The sequence below is a fragment of the Artemia franciscana genome, unplaced genomic scaffold (assembly GCF_032884065.1).
Source record: "Artemia franciscana unplaced genomic scaffold, ASM3288406v1 PGA_scaffold_32, whole genome shotgun sequence".
Classification (NCBI taxonomy): Eukaryota; Metazoa; Arthropoda; class Branchiopoda; order Anostraca; family Artemiidae; genus Artemia; species Artemia franciscana.
This window is the reverse complement of record NW_027062665.1, coordinates 1,531,186-1,557,082: the sequence shown is the minus strand read 5'-3', so window position 1 is coordinate 1,557,082 and position 25,897 is coordinate 1,531,186. Positions and strand designations below refer to the sequence as shown.

General features: G+C 35.0%; 2 protein-coding genes across 2 annotated transcripts in view; one reads left to right on the top strand and one right to left on the bottom strand.

The window, feature by feature from the left end:
* LOC136041629 (uncharacterized) overlaps positions 1-25,897 on the top strand; it is a 176,567-nt gene that overhangs the window by 71,513 nt on the left and 79,157 nt on the right. The window lies entirely within an intron of this gene.
* On the bottom strand, positions 8,166-10,789 carry LOC136041663 (transmembrane protein 245-like). Its single transcript, XM_065726375.1, has 2 exons — positions 10,378-10,789; positions 8,166-9,967 (listed from the first exon to the last, which is right to left on the bottom strand). Exons 1-2 carry the CDS (start codon positions 10,676-10,678, stop codon positions 8,166-8,168), a joined length of 2,103 nt encoding a protein of 700 aa, XP_065582447.1. The 5' UTR covers positions 10,679-10,789.

The window sequence follows — 25,897 nt, the reverse complement described above, 5'->3', positions numbered from 1 at the left end:
TAATGCAAGGTTATCCATAAATTTAGCAAGAGACACAAACTGGGTCAAAATTAACTTTGAAAGTTAAAGAAATGGCCACAATCAGTTTAAGATTAGTAGATGACTTGTCGAAAAAATATCAGGCAAGTACCTTTAAAAAATCAGAAAAGCTTGATAAGTAAATGTATATGAGATAATGAGAATAGAATGCTAATTAAATAAACATATAATAGTTTAAGTCAGAACATGCAGCTTAGATTTCAAGATTCTCTTTAGTCAACTCCTTGCAAATAATTTGCTTTGGTCCTTCAATTAGTTCAATCAAATTGTAATTCAATTAGTTCAAGATTGGTTCAAGATAAGGTCAAGATTGATTTTATAGTCCAATGCTCGTAAAAAGCTGGCATTTGTACTTTAGTAATCAGCTCAGATTCAGTTCAAATTAAGCTGAATAAACTTGTAAAGAAAAAATATCCGTATGAAAAAAGAAATCATAACGACTGCAGAATTAAAGTGCAAATAGAAAATTCAGATGACCATTTCAATTAAAACTGAGAAATAAATGATAATTAAAATCTTCAAATATGCCTCCTAAATTTGAAAATGTACATGTTGTTCTTTTAGTTTAATACTCGTAAATAGTTTGATTTTGTTCATTAAAAATAGGTAATTTTAAGGTTATATTAAGCAGGTTAGCCAGCTTTCACGGCAGCGGCAGTCTACCCACAAGTAAATCCTTTAAAAAACTTTATATAAAACTTACAAATATAAACCTACGAATCACCTAATAAGAAATACAACGGAATTCTCCTGGGCCATTTGTGGTTCACCGATCATCCATTATTTAATCAACAAATCCCCTCGCCCGTTGGTCCGATAGCTTCAGGCAAATTGTCATTTGGACTAGTAATTCTTTGAGATTACTAATTCTAAAATTCAGAATAGATGGGTACTTAGCTATGAATTCTATGTAAGAACCGTCAAGAAACTCTTACAATATAAAGAACCAAGGCGGATCTAAAGCAAAATCTCGTGGAGATGGTGGAGGGTAATGTGACAAGGGTGCCAACAATTGACCAAATTGACAGGTTTATTTTAAAAAGAGAAAAACAGAGAAAAAATAAATGAGGGAGCCAAAAAAATCTTGGGGGTCCAGTCCCCTCGGATCCCCTATGATCTGCCCCTGTAAGGAACAGAAGGAAAGGGTTTGTACATTAACGTATCTCTATTCATTTCGGATCCTACCTATATTTTCCTTGATATGCATTCTTTTAATTATAACTATTTTTTCCCTAAATTGTTTTCGTCACACCTAAAAAATTCTTGCTTTGAAGTTTTCAGTGTCAAATGGGAATATTGCGGCAAGCCATTTAAATGATAATCTTGTAGTTATTGTATCGGATTGACGACGCTTCTTAACTACTAAGGTCCCTGCGTCGGCCCTGCAGTGCGTTCCTGCAGCATGATTAAATAAAAAAAAAAAGTTTTTTTAACTGAAAGTAAGGAGCGACATTAAAACTTAAAACGAACAGAAATGACTTCGTATATTAAAGAGGCTGCTTCCTCATCAACGCCCCGCTCTTTACGCTAAAGTTTGACTCTGTCTCTCAATTCTTCTTTTTAAAACAGTAAAAAACTTTAGCGTAAAGAGCGGGGCGTTGATGAGGAAGCAGCCTCTTTCATATACGAAGTAATTTCTGTTCGTTTTAAGTTTTAATGTCGCTCATTACTTTCAGTTAAAAAAACTTTTTTTTTTTATTTAATTTCTGAACGTTTTTGAATCAATGCATGTTTTGATTTTGGCTCTCCGCAGAGGAATAATTAAAACGAAATTTACATTTTTTTTTTTTGGCTAAACGGCTTTCTCATAATTTTGATCGAATGATTTTGAGAAAAAAAGAGCGGGGGAGGAAGCCTAGTTGCCCTCCGATTTTTTGGTCAATTAAAAAGGCAACTAGAATTTTTAATTTTTTACGAATATTTTTATTAGTAAAAGATTTACGTAACTTATAAATTAGCTTACGTAAAGAACTTTTGTATTCTCATATTTTTATTACATATATGAGGGGGTTCGCCCCCTTGTCAGATCCTCGCTCTTTACACTTAAGCTTAAATTTTGTCCCAATTCATTAAGAATGACCCCAGAATCACAAAAGCCGTAGAATAAATAGTTGAAATTACTAAAAATACTTTAACGTAAAGAGCGAGGTATTAGGAGGAGGTGAGCCCCTCAAATGGGTAATAATTTCTGTTTGTTTTAAGTTTTAATGCTGTTCCTTACTTCCAGCTGAAAGAACTTTTTCATATTTTTTTTTTATTGTGTTTTTAAATAATGCTAGTAAATCCTGCGCTCCCTTCATGGAGATTTTCTTCCCCCATGACAAATTATCGATGGAAAGTTCCCCCAGCATATCCCCCTCTTCTCAACCCCTCCCCCAACCAAAAAAATCCTCCTGAAAACGCCTGTACACTTCCCAATAACCATTACTATATGTAAGCATTGGTCAAAGTTTGTAACTTTTTGCCCCTCCCATGGGGACTGTGGGGGAGTAAGTCGTCCCCAAAGACATAGTTATAAGGTTTTTCGACTACGCTGAATAAAATGGCTTTCTCAGAATTTTGATCCGTTGACTTTGGTAAAATAATTAGCGTGGGAGGGGGCCTAGGTGCCCTCCAATTTTTTTGGTCACTTAAAAAGGGCACTAGAACTTTTCATTTCCGTTAGAATGAGCCCTCTTGCAACATTCTAGGACAACTGGGTCGATACGATCACCCCTGGGAAAAAAAAACAAAAAAAACAAAAAAACAAATAAACACGCATCCGTGATCTGCCTTCTGGCAAAAAATACAAAATTCCACATTTTTGTAGATAGAAGCTTGAAACTTCTACAGTAGGGTTCTCTGATACGCTGAATCTGATGGTGTGATTTTCGTTAAGATTCTATGACTTCTAGGGGGCGTTTTCTAAACGCCCCCCTATTTTCTAAAATAATGCAAATTTTCTCAGGCTCGTAACTTTTGATGGGTAAGACTAAACTTGATGAAACTTATATATTTAAAATCAGCATTAAAATGCGATTTTTTTATGTAGGTATTGGTATCAAAATTCCATTTTTTTAGAGTTTTGGTTACTATTGAGCCGGGTCGCTCCTTACTACAGTTCGTTACCACGAACTGTTTGATTCGATCTCTGGGTCATTACCAAGCTAAGGTCAAACCCACTGTGCCACCACAGGACAAATGATAATCTTGTTTATTTCGTAAGCTATATTTAAAGTGCGGAAAATATAATTCAAGCTATTGGGAAAATATTATCACATCTAATTAAACAGAAATTTTCTTCAAATTTTTGTTCTCAAGTTAGTTTATTAATACTTCATAACAGCAATTTTGCCTTCTTTGGATAAATAACAAATATTTGGGTTTCAGTCATTTTGTATAGGTGGATTTTAAAAATATATAATTTCTCCACCCCTCCCCAATAAAAATTGATGACACTAGTTTTCACAAGGGTGTAATGCATCTTTTATTTATTTAGTTTTACAGTTTAATGCAAATCACCTTAAAAGGTTTTATCCAAACCGATGTGATTTTAATTTAGTATGTGATTCTAGCAGGAATTGTCTTTTGTTGAGCCAAGAAATAAAATTCGTCTGCCCTTTTATAGAGTCATGGAGAAAAAAAAAAACAAATTGGGAAGAAGAACTTCTGAGTAGAGATTCAACAGTTCTACATTTATAGTAGATTTACATGGAATAAATCAACTTCACTTTAAAAGCACTTTTAGCAAAGAAAAGACCTAGAGAATAACACCGAGGCCGTGACAGGAGACGTCAAGGGAAATTAAACTTCCGAAGTTGAAAGTGATGTAGAACTGCAATATCAAGTTGAAGATACGAATAATAATGAGTTATCGGAAACTTTTTGGACCGAACGTTTCCCAGAAGTAGCCGACCATCTTGTTTTAACAGAAAAAATCTGCAGATAGTAATTTTATGTCTAAAGAGATGAAATAAAGGGGAAACATGCACAATTTTGTGGTACATGCTTTTCAAATTTTAGCTAAAATACAATATGAAAATTAAGCATTTTGAAAAAAAATGTTTAATTGCTACTTAATGTTGGAATACCAAAAGTAAAACTATGCTTTTATTAGTTGTATCTAATATATAAAAATAAGTTGTTTGTTTGTGTGTATGTGTTGACTGACGTCATGTTTGTGTGTCGACTGACGTCATGTTTGTCTACTGACGTCATTATAAGGATTGAGCTGTATGTCGTCATGAAGTTGTTTGTCGACTGACGTCATGTTTGTTATGCCGAGGCTTTGTATATGACGTCATTATAAGTATATAAGAAGCCCGTTCAAAGATAAATTTTTAATTTTAAAATGACAGAAGAACCTACAATGGCAACAGCCGAGGAAGCTGCTCAAAGAGTCTATGCCAAAAGGCTTGCGGCTACAGAAAGTATTAAATGCTAATTAAAGAAAGTTAATTAAAAATTAACTTTAAAGAAAGCGTGCCGAGGAATCACAAGAACAGCGTGAAAACAGGCTTGCGGCTAATAGAGAAAGTATGAAAAGAAAGCGTGCCGAGGAACCACAGCAACAGCGTGAAAACAGGCCTGCGTCTCAAAGAGAAATCACCAAAAGAAAGCATGCCGAGGAATCACAACAACAGCGTTAAAACAGGCTTGCGTCTCGAAGATAAATCACCAAAATAAAGCGTGCCGAGGAATCACAAGAGCAACCTGAAAGTCGTCGCCTGGCATTCAGGTACAGCCCAGTCGATGATTATAGCTTGAGTAAAAGTGTTCAAATCGGGACTATGTCTAAAATCTGTCCCTATTGCAAGGCCTTGAAATTTAATGGTGAAACAATGGGAATGCGTTGTGCCTCAGGAAAAGTTAAACTTCCTCAGTTGGCTGCACCACCAGAGCCACTGAAGACTTTGCTTACTGGAACTACGTTAGAATCTAAGCGTTTTTTTTATCAAAGATCAGAAAATATAACTCATGTTTCCAAATGACGTCGTTTGGTGCCCAAATCGAAAATCCAGAACAATGTACGCCTACTTTCAAAGTAAAAGGGCAAATTTATCATAGAGAAGGGTCCCATCTACCATTCTCAGACGAGAATCATAAATTTTTACAACTATACTTCATCAGTGATAGAAATTCTGAATTGAATGCACGTTGCGAAATTTCTCCCGATGTTGAAAGGACTATCGTTAGCCAATTGCAACATCTTTTCCACGAAAATAATAATTTAGTGTGTCTGTTCAAAACAGCCATCGATTTGATGCCTACTGATACGCATAAAATTGTTATTTCCACTGACAAAACGCCTCCTGGCCAACATGTGCGTAGATACAATGCTCCAACTATCGAAGAAGTGGCAATCGTTATGGTCGGTGATCAGTTTTTACCTCGAGATACTATTCTTCATAAGCAAAACGCTCAGTTGGTAAGAATTGCTGACACTCATCGATGCTACGATGCCCTACAATATTCTATAATTTTTTGGGATGACGGCTATCTCTTTAATAATAAATTGCAAGATTCATCCACTAACAAACAAACGGATAAGAAATGCAGCGCAATGCATTATTATTCTTACTAGAATAATGATTCGGCAGGATGAAGACAATTATATTTTAAAATGCCGTCAATTGTTTCACCAATACATCGTTGATATGTATGCAAAAATTGAATCATAACGTTTGCTATTTATCCGTCTGAATCAGACCAAGCTCCGCTCTGAATAATACATTCATTTGTGAGATGCAGTTATAAATGACGGTAATATCACAAACGTTGGAAGATTAACGATTTTACCTTCGTCACATGCTGGCTGTCCCCGTCATATGCATGAATATGCTCAAGATGCTATTGCGTATGTTCGTCTCTATGGTCGTCTAGATTTATTTATTACATTTACATGTAACCAATCCTGGGACGAGATACGGCAGCTTTTACTTCAAGGACAATCGGCGGTTCATAGACATGACATTATGGCCCGTGTCTTCCGGCAAAAGTTGAAATCACTGATAAACTACATAGCAAAACTTAAAGTGTTTGGGTCAGTGCGATGCTGGATGTACTCAGTGGAGTGGCAAAAACGAGGATTGCCACACGCACATATTTTAATCTGGCTACATGATAAAATTACTTCTAATGACATTGACGATTTGATTTCCGCTGAAATTCCTGATGAAAATGACGATAAGGGCTTATATTATATTGTTGTAAAAAATATGATACATGGACCTTGCGGTGCACTGAATGAAAATTCCCCATGCATCGCAAAAGGAAGGTGCACAAAGCAATATACTCGACTTTTTAGTACCCATCACAATTACTGGCAATGATGGTTACCCACAATATAGAAGAAGATCTACTGAAGATGGCGGTAAAACAGCAATAATAAAGATTTTCCATATTCACCTTTATTGTCAAAAACATTTAATGCACACATACATGTTGAATAATTTAACTCCGTAAAGGCAATCAAATACATATGTAAATACGTCACCAAAGACAGTGACATGGCAGTTTTTGGCTTGTATATATATATATATATATATATATATATATATATATATATATATATATATATATATATATATATATATATAGATTGTCGCTGTCCCATTGTCTATGCATATAAATAGATTGTCAGGTTTACTGACTCTTGAACATGCAACATATAATTGTCCATGGGAAAAACAATCCGTATTCAGATCTATACCTCATTATTCTAATGATCTGTCCCTGTGTCCCGGTCGTCATTTATATTCCCTGTGTCCCGGTGTCCCAGTTTGTAATTTCTCTTTGAGTGTCCCATTTGTGTCCCGGTGTCCCGGTCTGTAATATCTATTCGAACAATCCCTGTGTCCCGGTCGTCATTTATATATCCCGCCTGTGCCCCCGGCGTCCCCGTTGTAGTTGTGTCCCTGTGTCCCGGTCGTCATTTATATTTCCTGTGTCCCGGTCGTGATTTGTGTCTGGGTTTCCCAGTCTGTAATTTCTCTTTGAGGTTCCCGGTTGTCATTTATATTCCCTGTGTCCCGGTCGTCATTTGTGTTCCGGTGCCCCGGTATGTAATTTCATCAGTTGACAAACATGACGTCAGTCGACAAACAACTTCATGACGCATACAGCTCAATCCTTAAAATGAAGTCAGTCGACAAATATGACGTCAGCCGACACACAAACATGACGTCACTCGACAGACACACACACACAGACAACTATATATATATATATATATATATATATATATATATATATATATATATATATATATATATATATATATATATATATATATAAATTGTATGTATGTTTGACGACTGACATCATTATAAGGATTGAGAATTATGACGTCATGTACGTATTTTGTATGTTTGTATATGACGTCATTATAAATTGACGTAATTATAAGTATATAATGCTTTGTATATGACGTCATTATAAGTATATAGTGGGGCGATTCAAAGAGAAAATTTAGTATAAATCCTACAATGGCAGAAGAAACAGCCGAGGAATCAAATCGTACGAGAAATGTTAGTATAAATCCTACAGTCCTGTGGTGGCGCATTGGATTTGAACTTAGCTTGGTAATACGGGACCCAGAGATCGAATCACGCTGCAGGAATGCACTGCAGGGCCGACGCAGGGACCTTAGTAGTCAAGAAGCGTCGTTAATTCTTAAATAATAATAATAAATCCTACAATGACAGAAGAAACAGCCGAAGAAGTGGCTCAAAGAGATAATGCCAAAAGGCTTGTGGCTAAAAGAGAAAGTAGGAAAAGAAAGCGTACCGAGGAATCACAAGAACAACGTGAAAACAAGCTTGCGGCTCAAAGAGAAATTACCAAAAAAATCGTGCCGAGGAAATTTTTTTTTGGTGGACTACCAAAAAGCATTTGACCTTATCAAATACATGACGTCATTAACAAATCTGAAAGAAATGGGAGCAAAAAAACAAATACTACAAGTAGTGACAGACTTTTTATCAATTGAATGCATGCAATTGCATTAATTGATAAAAAACCCATAAATTATAAAAAATATGAAAGGGAGATTAAAATCAACAGAATTAAAGCATACAGACTATTTGACAAGTGCTTTAGCAGATAAGAGAAAATCATTTCCAAACTAGTGACTTAGTTGCAAGTCTCTAACCGACCGCATCCAGCTTTATTAATCGCCTTTGCGATGGTAGAAATGAACTTATTGAAGGTTCAGCTACAACAGATCTATAAACCCTTATTGCCACTAGAAGAAGACACAATATCAATGGACCAAAGATGGCACCTTCTATTCCAAAACAAAGAATACCACCGGCAATGGAAAGGCCAGTCAAATAAGGATGCCCGCCCCCTTTGATTTCTCTATAGATTGCAGTGTTTACATATATCAAAGGCAGAAATTGAAAGACAACCAATAAGATTGCATCTGTTGCTCTATCCTGAACTAGCCATAATTCAATAGGTGCAGGAAGGGCTACCCAATAGTGACCAAATACTGGCAAGGCACTCAAAATTGCAGCCAAAACAGATGGTATGATGACCAAACCCGACTGAAAAAACGTGTGAATAAGCCAAGTCCAAAGACCGTAAAACAGAGCGATCTTCAAAGACGCTAAACAAACTGTGCTAATTGCTTCTTCAATTGCAACTCCAAGCGTTAAGCCAGCTCCAAGACTAAATGATGTTATCAGTTCGACAGGTTTGTAGGTCTTTCCAGACAATGAAAGCAGATAAAACAAGGCAGTCATAAAGACAGTCCTATTAATTATAAAATTCTGGATCGCAGTTCCACCCCCAGCAATGACAGTGATTAGCATTCTCCAGATGTTAAAAACAACTTGGACATTGGCCTTAGCTACAGACCACAATGAGTCGACAACAGACATCAAAGTTCCAAAATTCTGCTTCGCAAAATCCACCAGAAGTGTAACATTCAAAAGCTCTGATGTTTTTTTGAGATTTTCCAATATGGTCCCAAAAGAAGAGAGTAAGGCAGATGAGTTATGGTTGTCATCATAAGTGATAGAATTCCCTTTATACGATGCTAATGATCGGTAAACACGATCCCACAGCTCCAGAACTTGCATTTCTAATTGCTCAGTATTGGCATTCGATTCGTTGACTGTACCACGTATAACAGTCACAAGTCCTTCTCTTCCATAGCTATAAGCATTGTTTACAACCTGCTCCATCATGGAGTTCAGGTCTTTTGGGAGCATATTCTGAGCTACAGGGTATTGGGCCAAAGTTGAATTTGCTAGGCCAGCGGTAACCTGTACTAAATGGACACCCTCTGCGTAGAACTGAATTACCACGACAAAAAGTATACCCGTACCAAGAATAACGACCAAACTTAGGACCCCAGCAGTTACAAGTGAATGTATATTAGACAAAACCTTGAATACCAAGTAGCGGTCAATCAACCAAATCACTCTTAGGAAATGATAAACCGGAGATGGCAAAAGTAGACCTCTTCGCTCTTTGAACCACCTCAATGCAATCCATAATTGATTGGTATATTCCTTGACGACTTTAAGTTGACAAACAGAACATACTGATTTCTTCGTTAGGAAAAAAACAACCAGAAGTGGGATGAGGTGAAGCAGAGACGGATATTTGTAAAGCTGAACAAAAGCACAAAGAAACGAAACATAATATATGAATGACCAACTGTCTGCGCGACCCTCATTCCATGCTGCAACATTTGCCTCAGCATGGGGATCACCAAAACTACTACCAGAAGGGTTTTCCCTTTTAGACTTGTTTCCCAGTGGATTGATAACTTTTTCTGAAGTGTCCTCTTTGGTATCTGAAACATATTTTTCGGCAACTTCTTCTGACATGACCCTACTATCAATTAAACGATGTTCTTCAACTGAGGTGTGTGAATCATTTTTTGATTTAGCCTGATTTGCAGCTTCTTCATCTTGAAACTTACTATATAAAACACCTAGGATGAAACTCAAAATAAATACAAAGGCCAAAAGAGGAAATAATATAAACTGGAAGCCTTCACTAAAATTTGCACAATAGCAGCAAAGCACAAACCAAAACCCATGACTGGCTATTCTCCATACTGTCTTATTACTGGGTGTTGTCCATATGAATACAAAGAGAAGAGTGATGCCACTTAAAAGTATTATTGTTATGGAGAGGATTGAAGCAAATTCACTTATAAATGAATTAATGGTAGAAACACCGTCTCTCAGCGCAAAGAATATACTATAAGGAGCGTAGGAATAAATACCAATGGCCAGCATTATCACTCCAGTAATTGATAAAAATGTCACAAGTTTTTGACACAAAATAAAACAGAATTTTCGGCGAGTCTGTCAACAATGCTTATCGGAGCCAAAATACTGCCAAATATCACTGGGATCTTTTGATCCATCATATTTTGTAAATAATTTGTGACCCAGGAAACAGCAGCTGCTTTGGCTGGGTGAAGAACCGAACCAATCAGAATAGCCCAAAGCAATGGTTTTATAAATGGCTCTAAAACAAAGTAAACTGCAGTTCCTGCACCAACTCCCAAAAGAACAAATATGAGCGCAATAATATTATAAACAGCATTTTTGATCGCTTTTTCATGTCCTTGTGGAATGAGATTCAACATTTGGTCAATGGCAGATCGGTAGGTTTCTGGTGTCATGATGCCCATTTAACTACCTTATAAAAGCTTCTTTTTTTTAAATTGATTTTTTAATTCCATGTAAGTCCGATTTCTAGCAACAATTTCTACTAAGCTTAAACAATTTTTTTTATTTTTTAAGGTTTTCGAGTTGTTGTAATCCCTTGTCAAAATATACGTAAATATTTTTACAATTAACAGTTTTCTGCTCTTTAAGCAATTTAATATGAACTTAATAACGTCATTGGAATAGTGATGACAATTTAAACTGCTTTCTTTTCCAGAAAAGAACAACCTGGAAGTCTTTATTTTATAGCTTTTTTTTAATATTTTAATAGATTTGGAAGTAAATCTGTGAACACTTATATTCCCTGTGAGGTGAAACTAGTTTTCTCTTAGGCTAACTGTGAAGTTCACTTTATAGGAAAGTTCTAGATACTTGCATCAGCTAAAGGTTAAAAGAAAGAAATAGCTCAGGATAAACAAAGACAAAGGCTGAGGGTTTGCTTCGTAACAGAAATGCCAAGCTTAATCCTTGCGTCCGAGTGACATCTCAGACGCCTCTTTGAAATATGTCTAAACACGTTTTGATTCTCTCAAACTTTGATGTTGTCTTGGTGTGATTGAAATCTTCTAGGTTGTCGTAAGTGATATGGCAATCCTCATAGCATTTCTTAGTTTTTCTCTGAGCTAGACTTTAAGTGAAATATGTAGTCTTCCTCCTCCTTCGCTGACCATGTAACTACTGTAGGGATTAATTTTTTCTGCTGACATTTTGGTGCCTAGATCTTTTAATGTGGAAACATATCCAGGTTAAAGATAAAGAAAATCTGCGACCTGTTTAAGAAAGAAAACACAAATACGTATATGTTTATCACCATCTTTGGGGAGACTTCGACAACATCATGGGTTTTATTTTCTCCTTTATGAATAATTGTCATCATTTTTAATTCTTCACCTTTAACTGCTAGTTCTGACACATCTAAATTGTGATTCAAAAGTCGCGCTCGTTCTTTTAAAAATATGTATATGTCGGTTATAGAGAGCACGATTCTATATGCAGTCCCGATATAGGTTGCAGCATTAAACAAAAAATGTATTGTTCGAATGCTTAGTTCAGAATCACTTAACTTATCATGTAAACTGCAAAGATGTTTAAGGTGCCTGAGTAATAATTTTATTATTTTATTTTAGACTAGAAGAAAACATTAAAATTAAATTTTTTTTTGTAAGATAAAATCCACTCGCTACGTGATTACGCTCACAGGTTTGAACGCATCTAGTTATATAATGTCAGTAGCAAGGCCCAAAAACAAAAAATTTTAATTATTACAAATGATGATTTGATATTTTGACACGGGGGATTACAACAATTCAAAAACCTAAAAAAAGAAAACCTTTGTACATATCGTTGTTAGGATTCGGACTAGCAACACTAATCAAATATTATTGAAAGGACTGGAGTATAAAAAGACATTAAATTACGAAAGAACGAAAAACTTCTCCTTCTACTACTTCTCCTTTAACTGCTAGTTCTGACACATATAAATTGTGATTCAAAAGTCGTACTTGTGCTCTTAAAAATATGTACCTGTCGGTTATAGAGAGCACGATTTTACATGCAGTCCCAGTATGGATTGCAGCATTAAACAAAAAACGTATTGTCCGAATGCTAAGGTCACTTCAAAGGCTTTCTCTAATTATTATCAAAATATCTTTTCGCACCGCTCAAACTGAAGTACCAACAGCGTTAGTAGGAATTTTACCAATAGATTTGAGAGCTAAATTTACTTAACAAGATTACCTAACACATTACCTAATTGTGAATTAGGGTCCTAACGGTTCAGGACTTTATAGATTTAAGTTTAGACCCTCTTCTTAGCTAATTTATCTACTATGGACTGTCTTCCCTCAGTAGCATAATATTTGTAGGTATGGGTATATAATGATTCGGAGGTAATATGATTGAAACTCCCTGTGGAGGATTTCGACTTTTGTTGATAGAGAATATCGCCAAGTGCTGAAAACTATGTTCTGACTAAGATGGGCCCAGAATTAAACAAAGCCTCCATTCATTTTGGAGGTCTTCTTGCTGTTGGGCTCTACTTAGTAAGATGATACTTTTTAGACTGGGTGATGCTGTAGACAAAGTTTTAAGAGAAGAACAGTGTAGTTTTATAAAAGATAGAAGGTGTGTCGACCAAATTTTCACTCCCAGGTTAATAATTGAGAAGTGCCTGAGACAAGAAACATCTTTGGTCCTCAATATAATAGATTATGACCAAGCATCCGATTCTGTTGATAGAAAAGCTTTAGCAAAGGTCTTATCATTTATGATATGCCAGACAAACACATTAAAGTGATAAGTGCTATTTACAAATATAACACTTCTGCAGTCAAACAGTTCGTGGTAACGAACTGCAGTAAGGAGCGACCCGGCTCAATAGTAATCAGAACTCTAAAAAACAGAATTTTGATACCAATAGTTACATCAAAAGAATTGGATTTTAATGTTGATTTCAAATATATAAGTTTCGTCAAATTTAGTCCAACCCATCAGAAGTTACGAGCCTAACAAAATTTGCCCCATTTTAGAGAATAGGGGGAAACACCCCCTAAAAGTCATAGAATCTTAACGAAAATCACACCATCAGATTCAGCATATCAGAGAACCATACTGTACAAGTTCCAAGGTCCTATCTATAAAAATCTGGAATTTGTATTTTTTGCCAGACGACAAATCACGGATGCGTGTTTATTTTTATTTTTTTTTCTTTTTCCCAGGGGTGATCGTATCTACTTAGTGGTCCTAGAATTCTGCGAGAGGGCTCATTTGAACGGAAATGAAAAGTTCTAGTACACTTTTTAAGTGACCAAAAAATTGGAGGACACCTAGGCCCCCTCCCACGCTCATTTTTTTCCCAAAGTCGTCGGATCATAATTATGAGATAGCCATTTTCAATTATGATTCAGCATAGTCATAATTTTATGGTTTTTGGTCGTTCAAAACGTTCCACTCGAGATTTCTTGTGAGGAGCTACCGACTGGTGATCAAAAAATTTGTAGGGTCGAATCATAACGTTATTTAGGAGTTTTTCTTGATCCCCTTTTGTCATTTCATAATCATATTGAGTATTTAAGATCAAAACTTGCTCAAAATATTGGGTCGATGTACCGTGTGAAGAATATTTTTCCTTTTACCATTTTAAAAATAAATTACCACTCTCTAATTACTTCTTATTTGAATTATTGCTCAGTTGTATATCTTAATACATTTTGGAAGCATATAAAACCCTTACAGGTACTACTAAATAGGGCAATAAGAATACTTGGAAATTTCTTTTTTAAGATACCGAATACCCTTCATTGCTAACAAATTATAAGCTGAATGATAAAATTCTATTTGATCCATCCCAAAAATCTCAGCTAAATTTAAAAAAGCAAATATTAAAGATTGTTTGCTAAAATTTTGATTATTCACCATTGATGATAGAAATTTAAATTATTTGATCTTCTTATTTGTGTGTTTGTTTTTGTGTCCCTGTGTCTGGGATGGCCTCCCACACCCCTCCTGCCCGATATTTATATATTTACTTATCTTTTATTAGTTTTTTTTTTATTTTGTGTGTCTTCTACTGTATTATATTTTGAAATCATTGATGTTTTTTCTTATGTTTTTGCACTGTCCCATCCTTACGAGCTCTGCTCTCTGTTGGGGCATAATATTGTTTGTGTATTCTTTGAGTTGAATAAAGAAAAAAGTTGAAAGTTGAAAGCTGAAAGTCGAAAAACCTTATTACTATGTCCTCGGGGACGACTTACTCCCCCACAGTCCCCGTGGGAGGGGCTACAAGTTACAAATTTGGGGAGTGTACAGACGTTTTCAGGGGGATTTTTTGGTTGGGAGGGGGGTTGAGAAGAGGGGGTTATGTGGGGGATACTTTCCATGGAGGAATTTGTCATGGGGGAAGAAGATTTCCATAAAGGAGGCGCAGGATTTCCAAGCATTATTTAAAAAAAAACGATGAAAAAATAAATTTGCAAAAGTTTTTTCAACTGAGTAGCATTAAAAATTAAAACGAACAGAAAATATTACGCATGCAAGGGGTTCACCTCCTCCTAATACCTCACTCTTTACGCTAAAGCATTTTCAGTAATTTCAAGTATTTATTCTACGGCCTTTGTGATTCAGGGGGCAAAATTTGAGCTTTAGTGTAAAGAGCGAGGTATTGACGAGTGGGTGAACCCTCTCATATATATGATAAAAACGTACGAATGTAGAAGTTTGTTACGTAAGCAAATTCGTAGCTTACGACATATATCTTTTACTAATGAAAACGTTCGTAAAAAACTAAAAGTTCTAGTTGCCTTTTTAAGTACCCAAAAAATTAGAGGGCAACTGGGCCTCCTCCCCCTCCTTTTTTCTCAAAATCATTCGATCAAAACTATGGGAAAGCCATTTAGCCAAATAAATAAATATGCAAATTTTGCTTAAATTATTCATCTGCGGAGAGCCGAAATCAAAACATGGATTAACTAAAAAACGTTCAGAAACTAAATAAAAAAACAAGTTTTTTAACTGAAAGTAAGGAGCGACATTACAACTTAAAACAAACAGAAATTACCCCGTATATGAAAGGGGCTGTTCTCTCTTCAACGCCCTGCTCTTTACGCTAAAGTTTTAACTGTTTTAAAAATTAGAGTTGAGAGAAAGAGTCACACTTTAGCGCAAAGAGCAGGGCGTTGAAGAGGGAACAGCCCCTTTCAAATACGGGGTAATTTCTGTTCGTTTTAAGTTGTAATGTCACTCCTTACTTTCAGTTAAAAAAACTTGTTTTTTTTATTTAATTACGGTAGAAAATGATGTTAGCAGCTGGTTTCGTATTAAATCACGAGTTAAGTAGGGTTTCATTCTGTTCCCCTTTATATGGATCATTTTGACGGATTTTGTCCTAAGGAGCACAGGAAAAGCAATAGGAGACAGGGGATTCAAATGCGGAGGAAAAACGTTCCTGGACTTAGATTGCGCTGTTGATTTAAGCATCCTAAATAAATGTGTGAGCAATACGAGAGAACTTTTAGAGATTTTGATTGTCCAGGGTGCTAGAACAGGTTTGAAAATAATTTTTAAGAGGACTAAATCACTAAAGGTAGGACTAAGTAAAGATGAAAAGATGACGCTGGGTAACGAAAGATTGACGAGGTAAACAGATTCACTTACCTTGGTAGTAATATTAATAAGGACGGTGGGAGCAGTGAAGATGTTAAAAAAATAGCCAAGGCTCAGGGTCTTTTTTTTCACAGTTAAAAAAAAAATTGGAAGAATCGGAAGATAATTTTGTGAACCAAGATTAGAATATTGAAAGCTACAGTGATGACAGTGGTCAAATATGGCTCTGGAGCATGGGCACTCCGAAAAGCAGATGAAAATTTACTTGATGTTTTCCAGAGAAATTGCCTATGGATTAATCTAGGTACCCGGCTGTTAGGCTCTACAAAAAGTCTGTTCAATCCCGCTTTCTAGTGCTGTAATCAGAGAAAGGTTGATATGGCTAGGGCTCGTTTTGCAGATGAAGGATGACAGATTTTCAAAGACTATCCTTTTCAACTAACTGTTTAGGGCTAAATAGAAAGCAGATCGTCTGCGGTTGGACTGGGAGGATGTCATACAGAAAGGTTTAAAAGAAACGGGAACTTCTGGGGAGTGTGTAAAGAGGGAGGCTTTGAATAGATTGGGAGGAGGAGGAGCGTGCGCAGCTGTTTGGGTCTCAGGCGGCCTGGTGCTGTGGAAAATCGTTAGAAGTAGTAGTAGTAATAGTGTAATAGGGTGAAACTTGCCGAAGGAATTAAGGATATATGCTTCAAGCCTACTTGTAGAAAAGGGAATTTTCGGATTTATGGCCCCCTATTTTTATTTGCACTCGGTTCCTTACGGTTTTTGAAGTCCGGATATAGGGGATAAACACACTAATTAATTATAAAGATCACTGTCTTATTCCTTCCACTGTTTGCAAGCGGATAAAACTAAAACAAAAACGCAGAAAAATCAATCATTACCTGAAGAAGGAAACTCTTAAGAGAGTGCTTCGACAACGACTTGTTGTGCCACTCCTAATTCATCTCGATCCTTCTCCATGAAGAAATTTTCTCACGCAAAAATTAAGTATTCTTTTAAATAGTAATTGTAGTCTGTACAAGACAAGCTGTACAAGATCGGACACTTTATAATGGCTGGAGCTGTGAACACATGGCAATAATGTCCATGCCAATGGTCCATGCAGATCAGATTGGTAGAGGCAGGGTTTGTGTTTAGTGTTGGTTCAGTTCTGCTTGGTTTGCTAGGAATGAAAAAAAAATAGTCAATTGAGGATATCAAGGTCGTGACAACAATATGTCAAGTAGTACCGTCCTGGTATTTGATGTTATTTTTTCAAGAAATTAAAAGGCTCTGACCATTCGCTTTCGAGTATTTCCTTATAGAAGAAAGTACTCAAAATATGTTCTGGTTTCTACGACTTTATTATCTGCAGCTAACAGATACTTCAATGATTTAAAAAATGCATTAAGTAAATAAATTTTACGAGTAACTGCCAAAGGAAGAATGTTGACTTAACAAGGAATGGAAAACTTCACAGATTTATTCCTAAACCCATTACTAGATTAAAAGAGCTTTCTGAAAGAGAGGCTATCGGACTGTTTTTCAAGGAAAGAGAAAGCATTAAGAAATTTGAGGCATCATTCAAAAAAAAAAAGAATTTCGCCTGTTTTTTGTTAGTGCACTTGCCAAATAGTATGGAGGACGGTTAGGCGCCCAATCTCAATTTGCCTCTCCTAGACAAACCATAACACTATCTGACGTTATTTTAAACAAGTGACATGTGTTCAAAACAGAGCGATATGTCTTATTGGTGGATGATTAGAAAAAGTTAATGATACTGAGGCGAATTCTAAAAACTCAAAGTGCTTAATGTTGGGCAACTTCGAGATTACAAGGCAGGAATATCCTCGCGACAATGTCGAAATTGTGTCCTGAAGCATTTCATAATTTTTACAAAACAAATAAATCACTTTATAGCTATAGTACAAGTAATGTTGATAATCTTGTCACTGAATACAGAGAAAGGAATAGAGCACGTTTTTCTGTCAGATATTTAGGTTCTACGGTTTAGAATACTCTTCCAGAGAGCACATGGGTCGCAGATCACCTTGGTTTGTTAAGAATAAAACGGAAAGCTTTCGTTTGGATCTTGGTTCGTAGATGTGTTTTCCTTTTATTTTCTTTTTTTGTCTTGATTATTATTATTATTTTTTGTCAGTTTGTTTTTATTTTCATGATTAGAGATTGGTCATAGTTCGGCTCTTTTAGTTCCTTTTTGCTTGTTTTGTTCTTTTGTTAAGGGTTTTGTTTGTTAAGTGTTTGTTATATAAGATGTGGTTGCCCAGTATCAAGAGTTTTCATGTCTTTCTTTAGGCAGACACTTGGATTAATGCTATGTGCAATATAATTTTGTAATTAATTGAATTGAACAGAAAAATTGAAATCAAATTGAAATATTTAGAAAAATCCTAAATCCATCTAAAGTTCCAACGAGTCAAATTAAAAATTATAAGAATAACTCTTTCGGACATTATCGGAAAAGTACTACTCTTCCTTTAAAATTTCCCTATTCCACCGTGTTCAAAGTATAGTGCCAGGGACAGCGAGCATCAAATCTAATTGTCTCAATTGGGTAAGTGAGAACTTAAACAACCTTTAGAAAAACTGAGAAATTCAGTTTTTGATAAAAATACCTCCATATGAAGCTATACCGCTTATGGTAGTAGTTGGCACCAAATTACAAAGAAAAAGACTGAACTTGGGCGAAATATCAGCCGAAATTAAGCTAAATATATTAAGCTAATTAATCTAACTTGTATTTGAGATTCAACTGATTGTTGATGTTTGAATCTTTACGGACGAAATTCATTGTCAAAATTCACTAATTAGTTTGGCTGATTTATTTTCACGGTTAAACGTGATAAGCCTAACAAGATTGGTTCACTCTGAGAACTTCTTAACTTAGAACAAGTTTTCTGGTACGGAAATACCTAAGATGGATCAAACGGGGCAAACAAATGTTTTTATTTTGATGCAATTCCTTCTTATTGTTTTTTGGCCTAAGGTAATTCTTGTCACAATTTGTAATTTTACTTATTTTTACTCTAGAACATTATTGTACTTCATACAAGCAGTCGAATATATTGTTTGAGTTAAATTAAAACAATAAGCATTTTTCAAACGTGGGTTGCAGTGGTAGCGGTAGCTTGAAGAACAAGGGAAATATACTGGCTTGGAAGTCAAGAAAAGTGGTTGTAACGACGTTATTCTGCATAGAAGGCATCTTTTTGTTTTCTCCTTCTTCTTTTCCTTAGATAGTGGGGTATTGGAACATCATAGACAGCTGTTTAATGGCTGATTAAAAAGGAAAGTAATAGGGTTAAAAACCTTTTGTTATTCAAAAAAGTTATTTTTAAAGTAAAATCAATTTTTTACGAAAATTGCATTTTACTATGGAATTGTAGTAGCTTATGTTATAATAGCATCAGGAATTTGCCATATCTATGTGTTTTTGTAATTAACAAAAAATATACAAGACAAAATCAATATTTTTACAGAGGTTATATTATGTTAAAGAGTAAATTTTATCCAGTAGCATTGAAAATATTAACAGTAACCCATATTAAGTGATTACATAAAATATCAGTATGGTCATACTTTTATTAAAACTATGATGTTTTAAATAAAACGTCAAAACTATGACGTTTAAACTAAAACTATGGATTTTATTAAGACAATGACCCAAAAATGTTGTATCCGCGTTTCGTTTGACATTTTGACCTAGTAAATCAAACAGTTCGTGGTAACGAACTGTAGTAGGGAGCGACCCGGCTCAATAGTAACCAAAATCTAAAAAACGGAAATTTGATACCAATAGGTACTTCAAAAGAATTGTGTTTTAATGCTGATTTTAAATATACAAGTTTCATCAAGTTTAGTCTTACCCATCAAATGTTACGAGCCTGGGAAAATTTGCCTTATTTTAGAAAATAGGGGGAAACACTCCGTAAAAGTCATAGAATCTTAACGAAAATCACACCATCAGATTCAGCGTATTAGAGAATCCTACTCTACAAGTTTCAAGCTCTTATCCACAAAAATGTGGAATTTTGTAGTTTTTGCCAGAGAAAACTGATTACGGATGCGTGTTTTTTGTTTTTTTTTCAGGGGTGGTCGTAGAATTTTGCAACAGGGCTCATTCAAACAAAAATGAAAAGTTCTAGTGCCCTTTTTAAGTGACCAAAAAACTTAAAGGGCACCTAGGCCCCTTCCCACGCTCATTTTTCCCAATGTTGTAAGATCCAAACTCTGAGATAGCCGTTTTATTCAGCATAGTCGAAAAACCTTATAACTTGGGGCTGCAAGTTACAAACTTTGACCAGTGTTTGCATAGCGTAATGGATATTGGGAAGTGTACAGACGTTTTTAGGGAGATTTTTTGGTTGGGAGGAGGGGTTCAGAAGAGGGGGTTATGTTGGGAAAAATTTCCATGGGGGAATTCGTCATGGAGAAGAAAATATCCATGAAGGGGGCGCAGGATTTTCTAGCATTATTTAAAAAAAACGAAAAAATAAATAAGAAAAAGTTTTTTCAACTGAAAGTAAGGAGCAGCATTAAAACTTAAAAAGAACATTATATTACGCATAAAAGGGGTTCAACTCCTCCTAACACCTTATCCTTTACGCTAAAGTATTTTTAGTAATTTTGACTATTTATTCTATGGCCTTTGGGATTCAGGGGTCATTCTTAAGGAATTAGGACAAAATATAAGTTTTAGTGTAAAGAGCGAGGTATTGACGGGTGGGCGAATCCCTTCATATACGTAATAAAACATACGATAATAGAAGTTCGTTACGTAAGCTAATTCGTAAGTTATGTATATCTTTGCTAATGAAAATGTTCGTAAAAAACTAAAATTTCTAGTTGCCTTTTTAAGTAACCAAAAAATTGGAGGGCAACTGGGCCTCCTCCCCCACTCCTTTTTTCTCAAAATCGTTCGATCAAAACTGTGAGAAAGCCATTTAGCCAATAAAACAAATATGCAAATTTTGTTTTAATTATTCATCTGCGGAGAGCCGAAATCAAAAAATGGATTAACTCAAAAACTTTCAGAAATTAAATAAATAAGAAAAAAAACAAGTTTTTTTTACTAGAAGTAAGGAGCGACATTAAAACTTAAAACGAACAGAAATTACCCCGTATATGAAAGGGGCTGTTCCCTCCTCAACGCCCCGCTCTTTACGCTAAAGTTTTTACTGTTTTAAAAAGTAGAGTTGAGAGAAAGAGTCACACTTTAGCTTTACTGCAAGGAACTGCAACCATGGAACTGCATTTACTGCAGACCATGGCACATAAAAACAAAAGGCTTACAATAATACATCCTAAAAAATTACTTTCTTATTATAATAAAAAATAAGTCTATATTAGTCTATATTAATAAGTCTTATTATCATCCTAAAAAAATAAGTTCTTATTATAAAGTGTACTTCTTATGAAACAAAACACAATTCTTTTTAGACGAAGATAAATCCTAACAATTACAAACTGTTCTTAAAAAAAATAAAAAATACTTGTTACAAAACAAAATATACGTCTTACAAAACAAAAACAATTCATGTAAAACAAAAATACATCCTAAAAGATCACAAATTCTTCTTACAGGTTACAATATGCTTGTTGCAAAACAAAAAATAATTCTTAAAAACCAAAAGTGTATCTTAAACAATCGCAAATTCATATTACAAAACAAAAAAAACTTCTTACAAAACCAAAAATAATTCTTACAGAACAAAAATACATCCTAAAACGTCATATATTGTTCTTAGAAATGGTTACATTTCTACTGCTTCCATACATTCATTTTCACTCAAGACGACACGTTTTGACTATTTTAAGTGTTAGAGTTAGAGACATATCAAGAGGGAATTCATCCCGAATCAAATAACTGCATTAATGTTCGGTTCATTTAGGTTCACTTAGAGTGCCTTCGCTACGCTAAGTAAACCTAAGTGAACCAAACTTTAATCTAGTTATTCTGCAGAAATATTTTTGTTTTTTAACAAGCATTTTGTATTTTGTAAGAAGAATTTGTTATATTTTATGATGTATTTTGTTTTGTATGATTTATTTTTTTAAGAAGTATTTTTTGTTTTATAACTAGTATTCTGTATTTCTTAAGAACAATTTTTAATTGTTTAGGATGTATTTTCATTTTGTAACAAGTATTTTGCAAAAAACTTTTTATCGTAAGGATTATTTGAATTACAACCAATGAATGTCTTAAAAAAAAATCTTTCCACAATACAATTGTATACAAACCTCTCTGGCAGTGTTGAAATTGAGCCCTGTTTTGTAGTCTAGAATTATAGAACAGATATATATTTCTTCATTTTTCACGTCATTATTGAATTCTAGTGACTCTAAGCAAGCAGTATAGGAGAGGGAGTCTACCGCAAGCTCTGTACGTACCCATCGGTATTTTTTTAGCCTTTAACTGTGAGGAATAGGGGAGTGAGTCCCTATGCTTCCCTTTTTAACAGATATATCTGTGCGGCTGCTTTAAGGGGAAAGCGATAAATGAGAAACTACTGTGGAATGCCCCGTTGAACTTTGCTGTTCATGCTATGAAAGCAGGAAATCTTAATGCTAAAGAAATGCTGTGGCCTTTGGCTGGAATATCCACACGTCTTGCTTCAATGTCTAAGAATACCGACAATATCCTCGATATAATTAAAGTGACGAATGGCTGTGAAAAAAAGAAAATTTCCCTTCCGCACTTTGTTATCTTTGAACCGGACGAAGTACCAGTCATTCCAGGTGAAGTAACAGCTGCTCTTACAATAAAATTGAACGGACTGTGCGTAAAGTTTGACTGCTTTGTGGACTCCAATCCAAATCTTGTGGGAGCCGTCCTACCTACTAATGCAACTAGCCCAATTAACCCAAGACCATCATACGCAGTAGTCGTAAAAAACCCTCCGAAAAACGCACGGAAAGCGTATCTTGACACGCTGTTTAGCAGCACTAGGTCATATATCATGGAGATAAAGGCGGGGAAATCTAAATGGAGAGTAGTTCTGAGTAACAGAAATGATGCCGGATCACTTGCCGAGGTAGTGGATAACAGTGACTCAAACATAAGTGTAAATTAAAAATAACAGAATTTTCGGAATAATCCGACATTTAGCTACAAGGACTTCTGCGAATGAACTTAGGTCTGTTATATCAAACTGTTTAAATGCCAAAGATATTGGTAGTAATTGTTGGTTTAAACTAAAATTTGATAGCAAAAGTCATCTTTGTGAAACAATTAACTCTCCCCCAATACTTGGCTTTGAACGTTCTGCAAAATTTTGAACTAATGCACGAAAATGTTCAAAATGTAGAGGCAGTCACAACAGCCCTTACGACAATTTATGTCGAAATGCCACAAAATGCGCTAATTGTGGCTCGTCAGGGCACCCGTGCTACAGCTTTAAATGCCCCGTCTTTCAAACTCTAATTCCTAAGCAATGAGTGCTGATACAATGCACGTAGTCTCGTCGAACTTAAATGAGAGTGTCATTTAGAAAATACTACTTTCAGAAGGAGCGTTGTGCTATAACGATGTGGTCTGTTTACAGGAATATTTCCTTTCCGAAGAAGCTGTTAACCTGCTAGAGATAAATGATGGAGTAAAATCATTTACAGTCCCAGCCAGTTCTATAGAAGAAGGAAGGCCCTCTGATGGTGTTGCCCTACTCATTAATAGCACCTTAAACCCCTCCCTTTATAAAACTGTGGAATTCTTTTTTGCAGTTAAGATACACAGAAACATGTTTTTGTTATACAAAGTTTTTGTTATACCTCATTTTCTAGCTATGTCTTCATTTTATAATATCTTTTCCGAGAGTGACAAAGACAGCTGCGTCCAGATTATTATAAATATGCGAAATTTCTTCTCAATTTAAGACCTTAGACAAGGAATGCGTGGCAGACCCCATCGGTGATTCCTCTTTAAGTGTCTTTGTGTATTTATATATTACCTAAATTTTTGTTTCTTTTTATTTATTTATTTACTCCGTTTGTGGTCTTTTACTGTTTTTCAAATGGGCAACGAATTTATCCATTTATCTATCTAAATTCTCCAATGTCATTACAATTTACGTTGGTCTCTAAGAAAACTCATATTTAGCTACTCGCTAGCTCAATTTCACAAAGGTTTTAAATTATCTTCAAAACAAAATCCTAACTAGGAATTTGTCGAAAATACCATCTAAATGTACATGCTCAAACGCCTAAAAGTAAATGATATGAAGCCTTCGGCCGCTGTTTTCCATTCAAACGGAAGTTCAAGCTATTTTATTCCAATTAAGAGTTTACCTGTGTGTGGTATTAGTGTAGGTCTAAACAAAAAGATTTACGAAGTGAAGCCACAGAAAAACAGAAAGAATTTTCATGAAATATTGCGACTCAAATGTTAAGTTCTTTTCACTGGCTTAAACTTTATGCACAAAAGAACCAATAAAATCTCGAACAGTTACCGTTCATTCTCCAACTGGTTTTCTTTGAAGCACAGTAACAGGTGAAGACGCACAACCAGAGTGTGAGGGGGGGGGGGTTGAAGGGCCTTTAGCCCCTCCCATATCTTGAAAAAATACAGTACAATTTTAAGTCTTATTTAATCTGCTTGATTTTATTATTCCTTTCTTAGTCTCCATTCAAAACTTGCATTCTAAGAGCTAAACAGAACTTAAAATAAAGCCTTGAAATAATGAGTAATAATAATGAAATAATTGATTCGTTTTTCTAAGGAATTTTCAAAGGTTTCCACTGGGTGGCCAGGGATCCCCGGTCAGTCCTCCTCCTCATAATGATTTTCTGAGTGCACCACTGATCAGCTTAATTTAATTTCAAGTGTAATTCATTTCATTCAGGTTTCATTCATTCTTAATTCAGGTTTCATTCATTCTTAATTCATTCAGGTTTTGAAAGGCGGGACTATTTGTCTTTCCACGGATAAGGAGCATTGTGATAGGCTTACAAAAAAAAAAAAACAACAAAAAACACATCAATTTGCTCAGCTATTGTCAACAGGCAAATGTAGGACAAAATATTTACTTTTCTCTTTAGTAGAATCTAAAGTGTTTTAAACTCAGAGCTAATTTAGAACCTTCACCCTTCTCATCAGAAATTTAAAATACCATAACGTTTGATAAATAACAAAGTTTAATCTAGTGAAAATATCATTTCAACAGATGCCTCAAATACTTAATTTAATTTCTTTCAGCTGTGCTTTGACAACGTAATTTAAATAAACTTCACTGAGTGAAAAATTTTAGAAAAGTTGACGAGTTTGATTAAAATATGTCATATAATAAATCTGGTGTTATAATATCGCTTTATCATAGAGGGCCCAGAAAATAACGAGAACTGCAGACCGTTGCAAATCTCAAAGAATTTGAAAAAATGCTATTAAAATAAATATAGCATGAGAAAATAGTACTAGAAAATAATAGCATTAAAAAAATAGTAATCATCTTGCTATTCCTCATTTGAAAGGATTCCTCGAGAAATATAGTAAGATTTCTCAGCAGATGCTTTGTTTTTGTTTGTTTAATTTAAATGGTAAGTTTGACTCTTTGGAACAGCTCTACTTTTTAAAACAATAAGAACCCTTTAGCGTAAAGAGCGAGGCGTTGAGGAGGGGACAACCCCTTTCATATACAGAATAATTTCTGTTCGTTTTAAGTTTACTTGCAGTTAATAATTCCTTTTTTTTATTATTGAATTTCTGAACGTTTTTGAATTAACGCATGTTCTGATTTTGGCTCGCCGCACACGAATTAATAAAACAAAATTTAAATTTCGTCAATACCTCGATCTTTACACTAAACCTTGAAATTTGTCCCAAATCTTCAATTCTTAAAGATTTTTGGATCATCAGACCCCTGAATCACCAAGGACGAAGAATAAATAGTCAAAATTGTTATAAATATTTTAGCGTAAAGAGCAAGGTATTATGGAAAAAACAAACCCCCTTATATGCGTAATATATTATGTTCGTTTTAAGTTTTAATGCAGCTCATTACTTCCAGCTGAAAAAAAGTATTTATTCGCTCATGTTTTTTTAAAAAAATAATGTTAGAAAATCCTGCACCTCCTTCATGGAA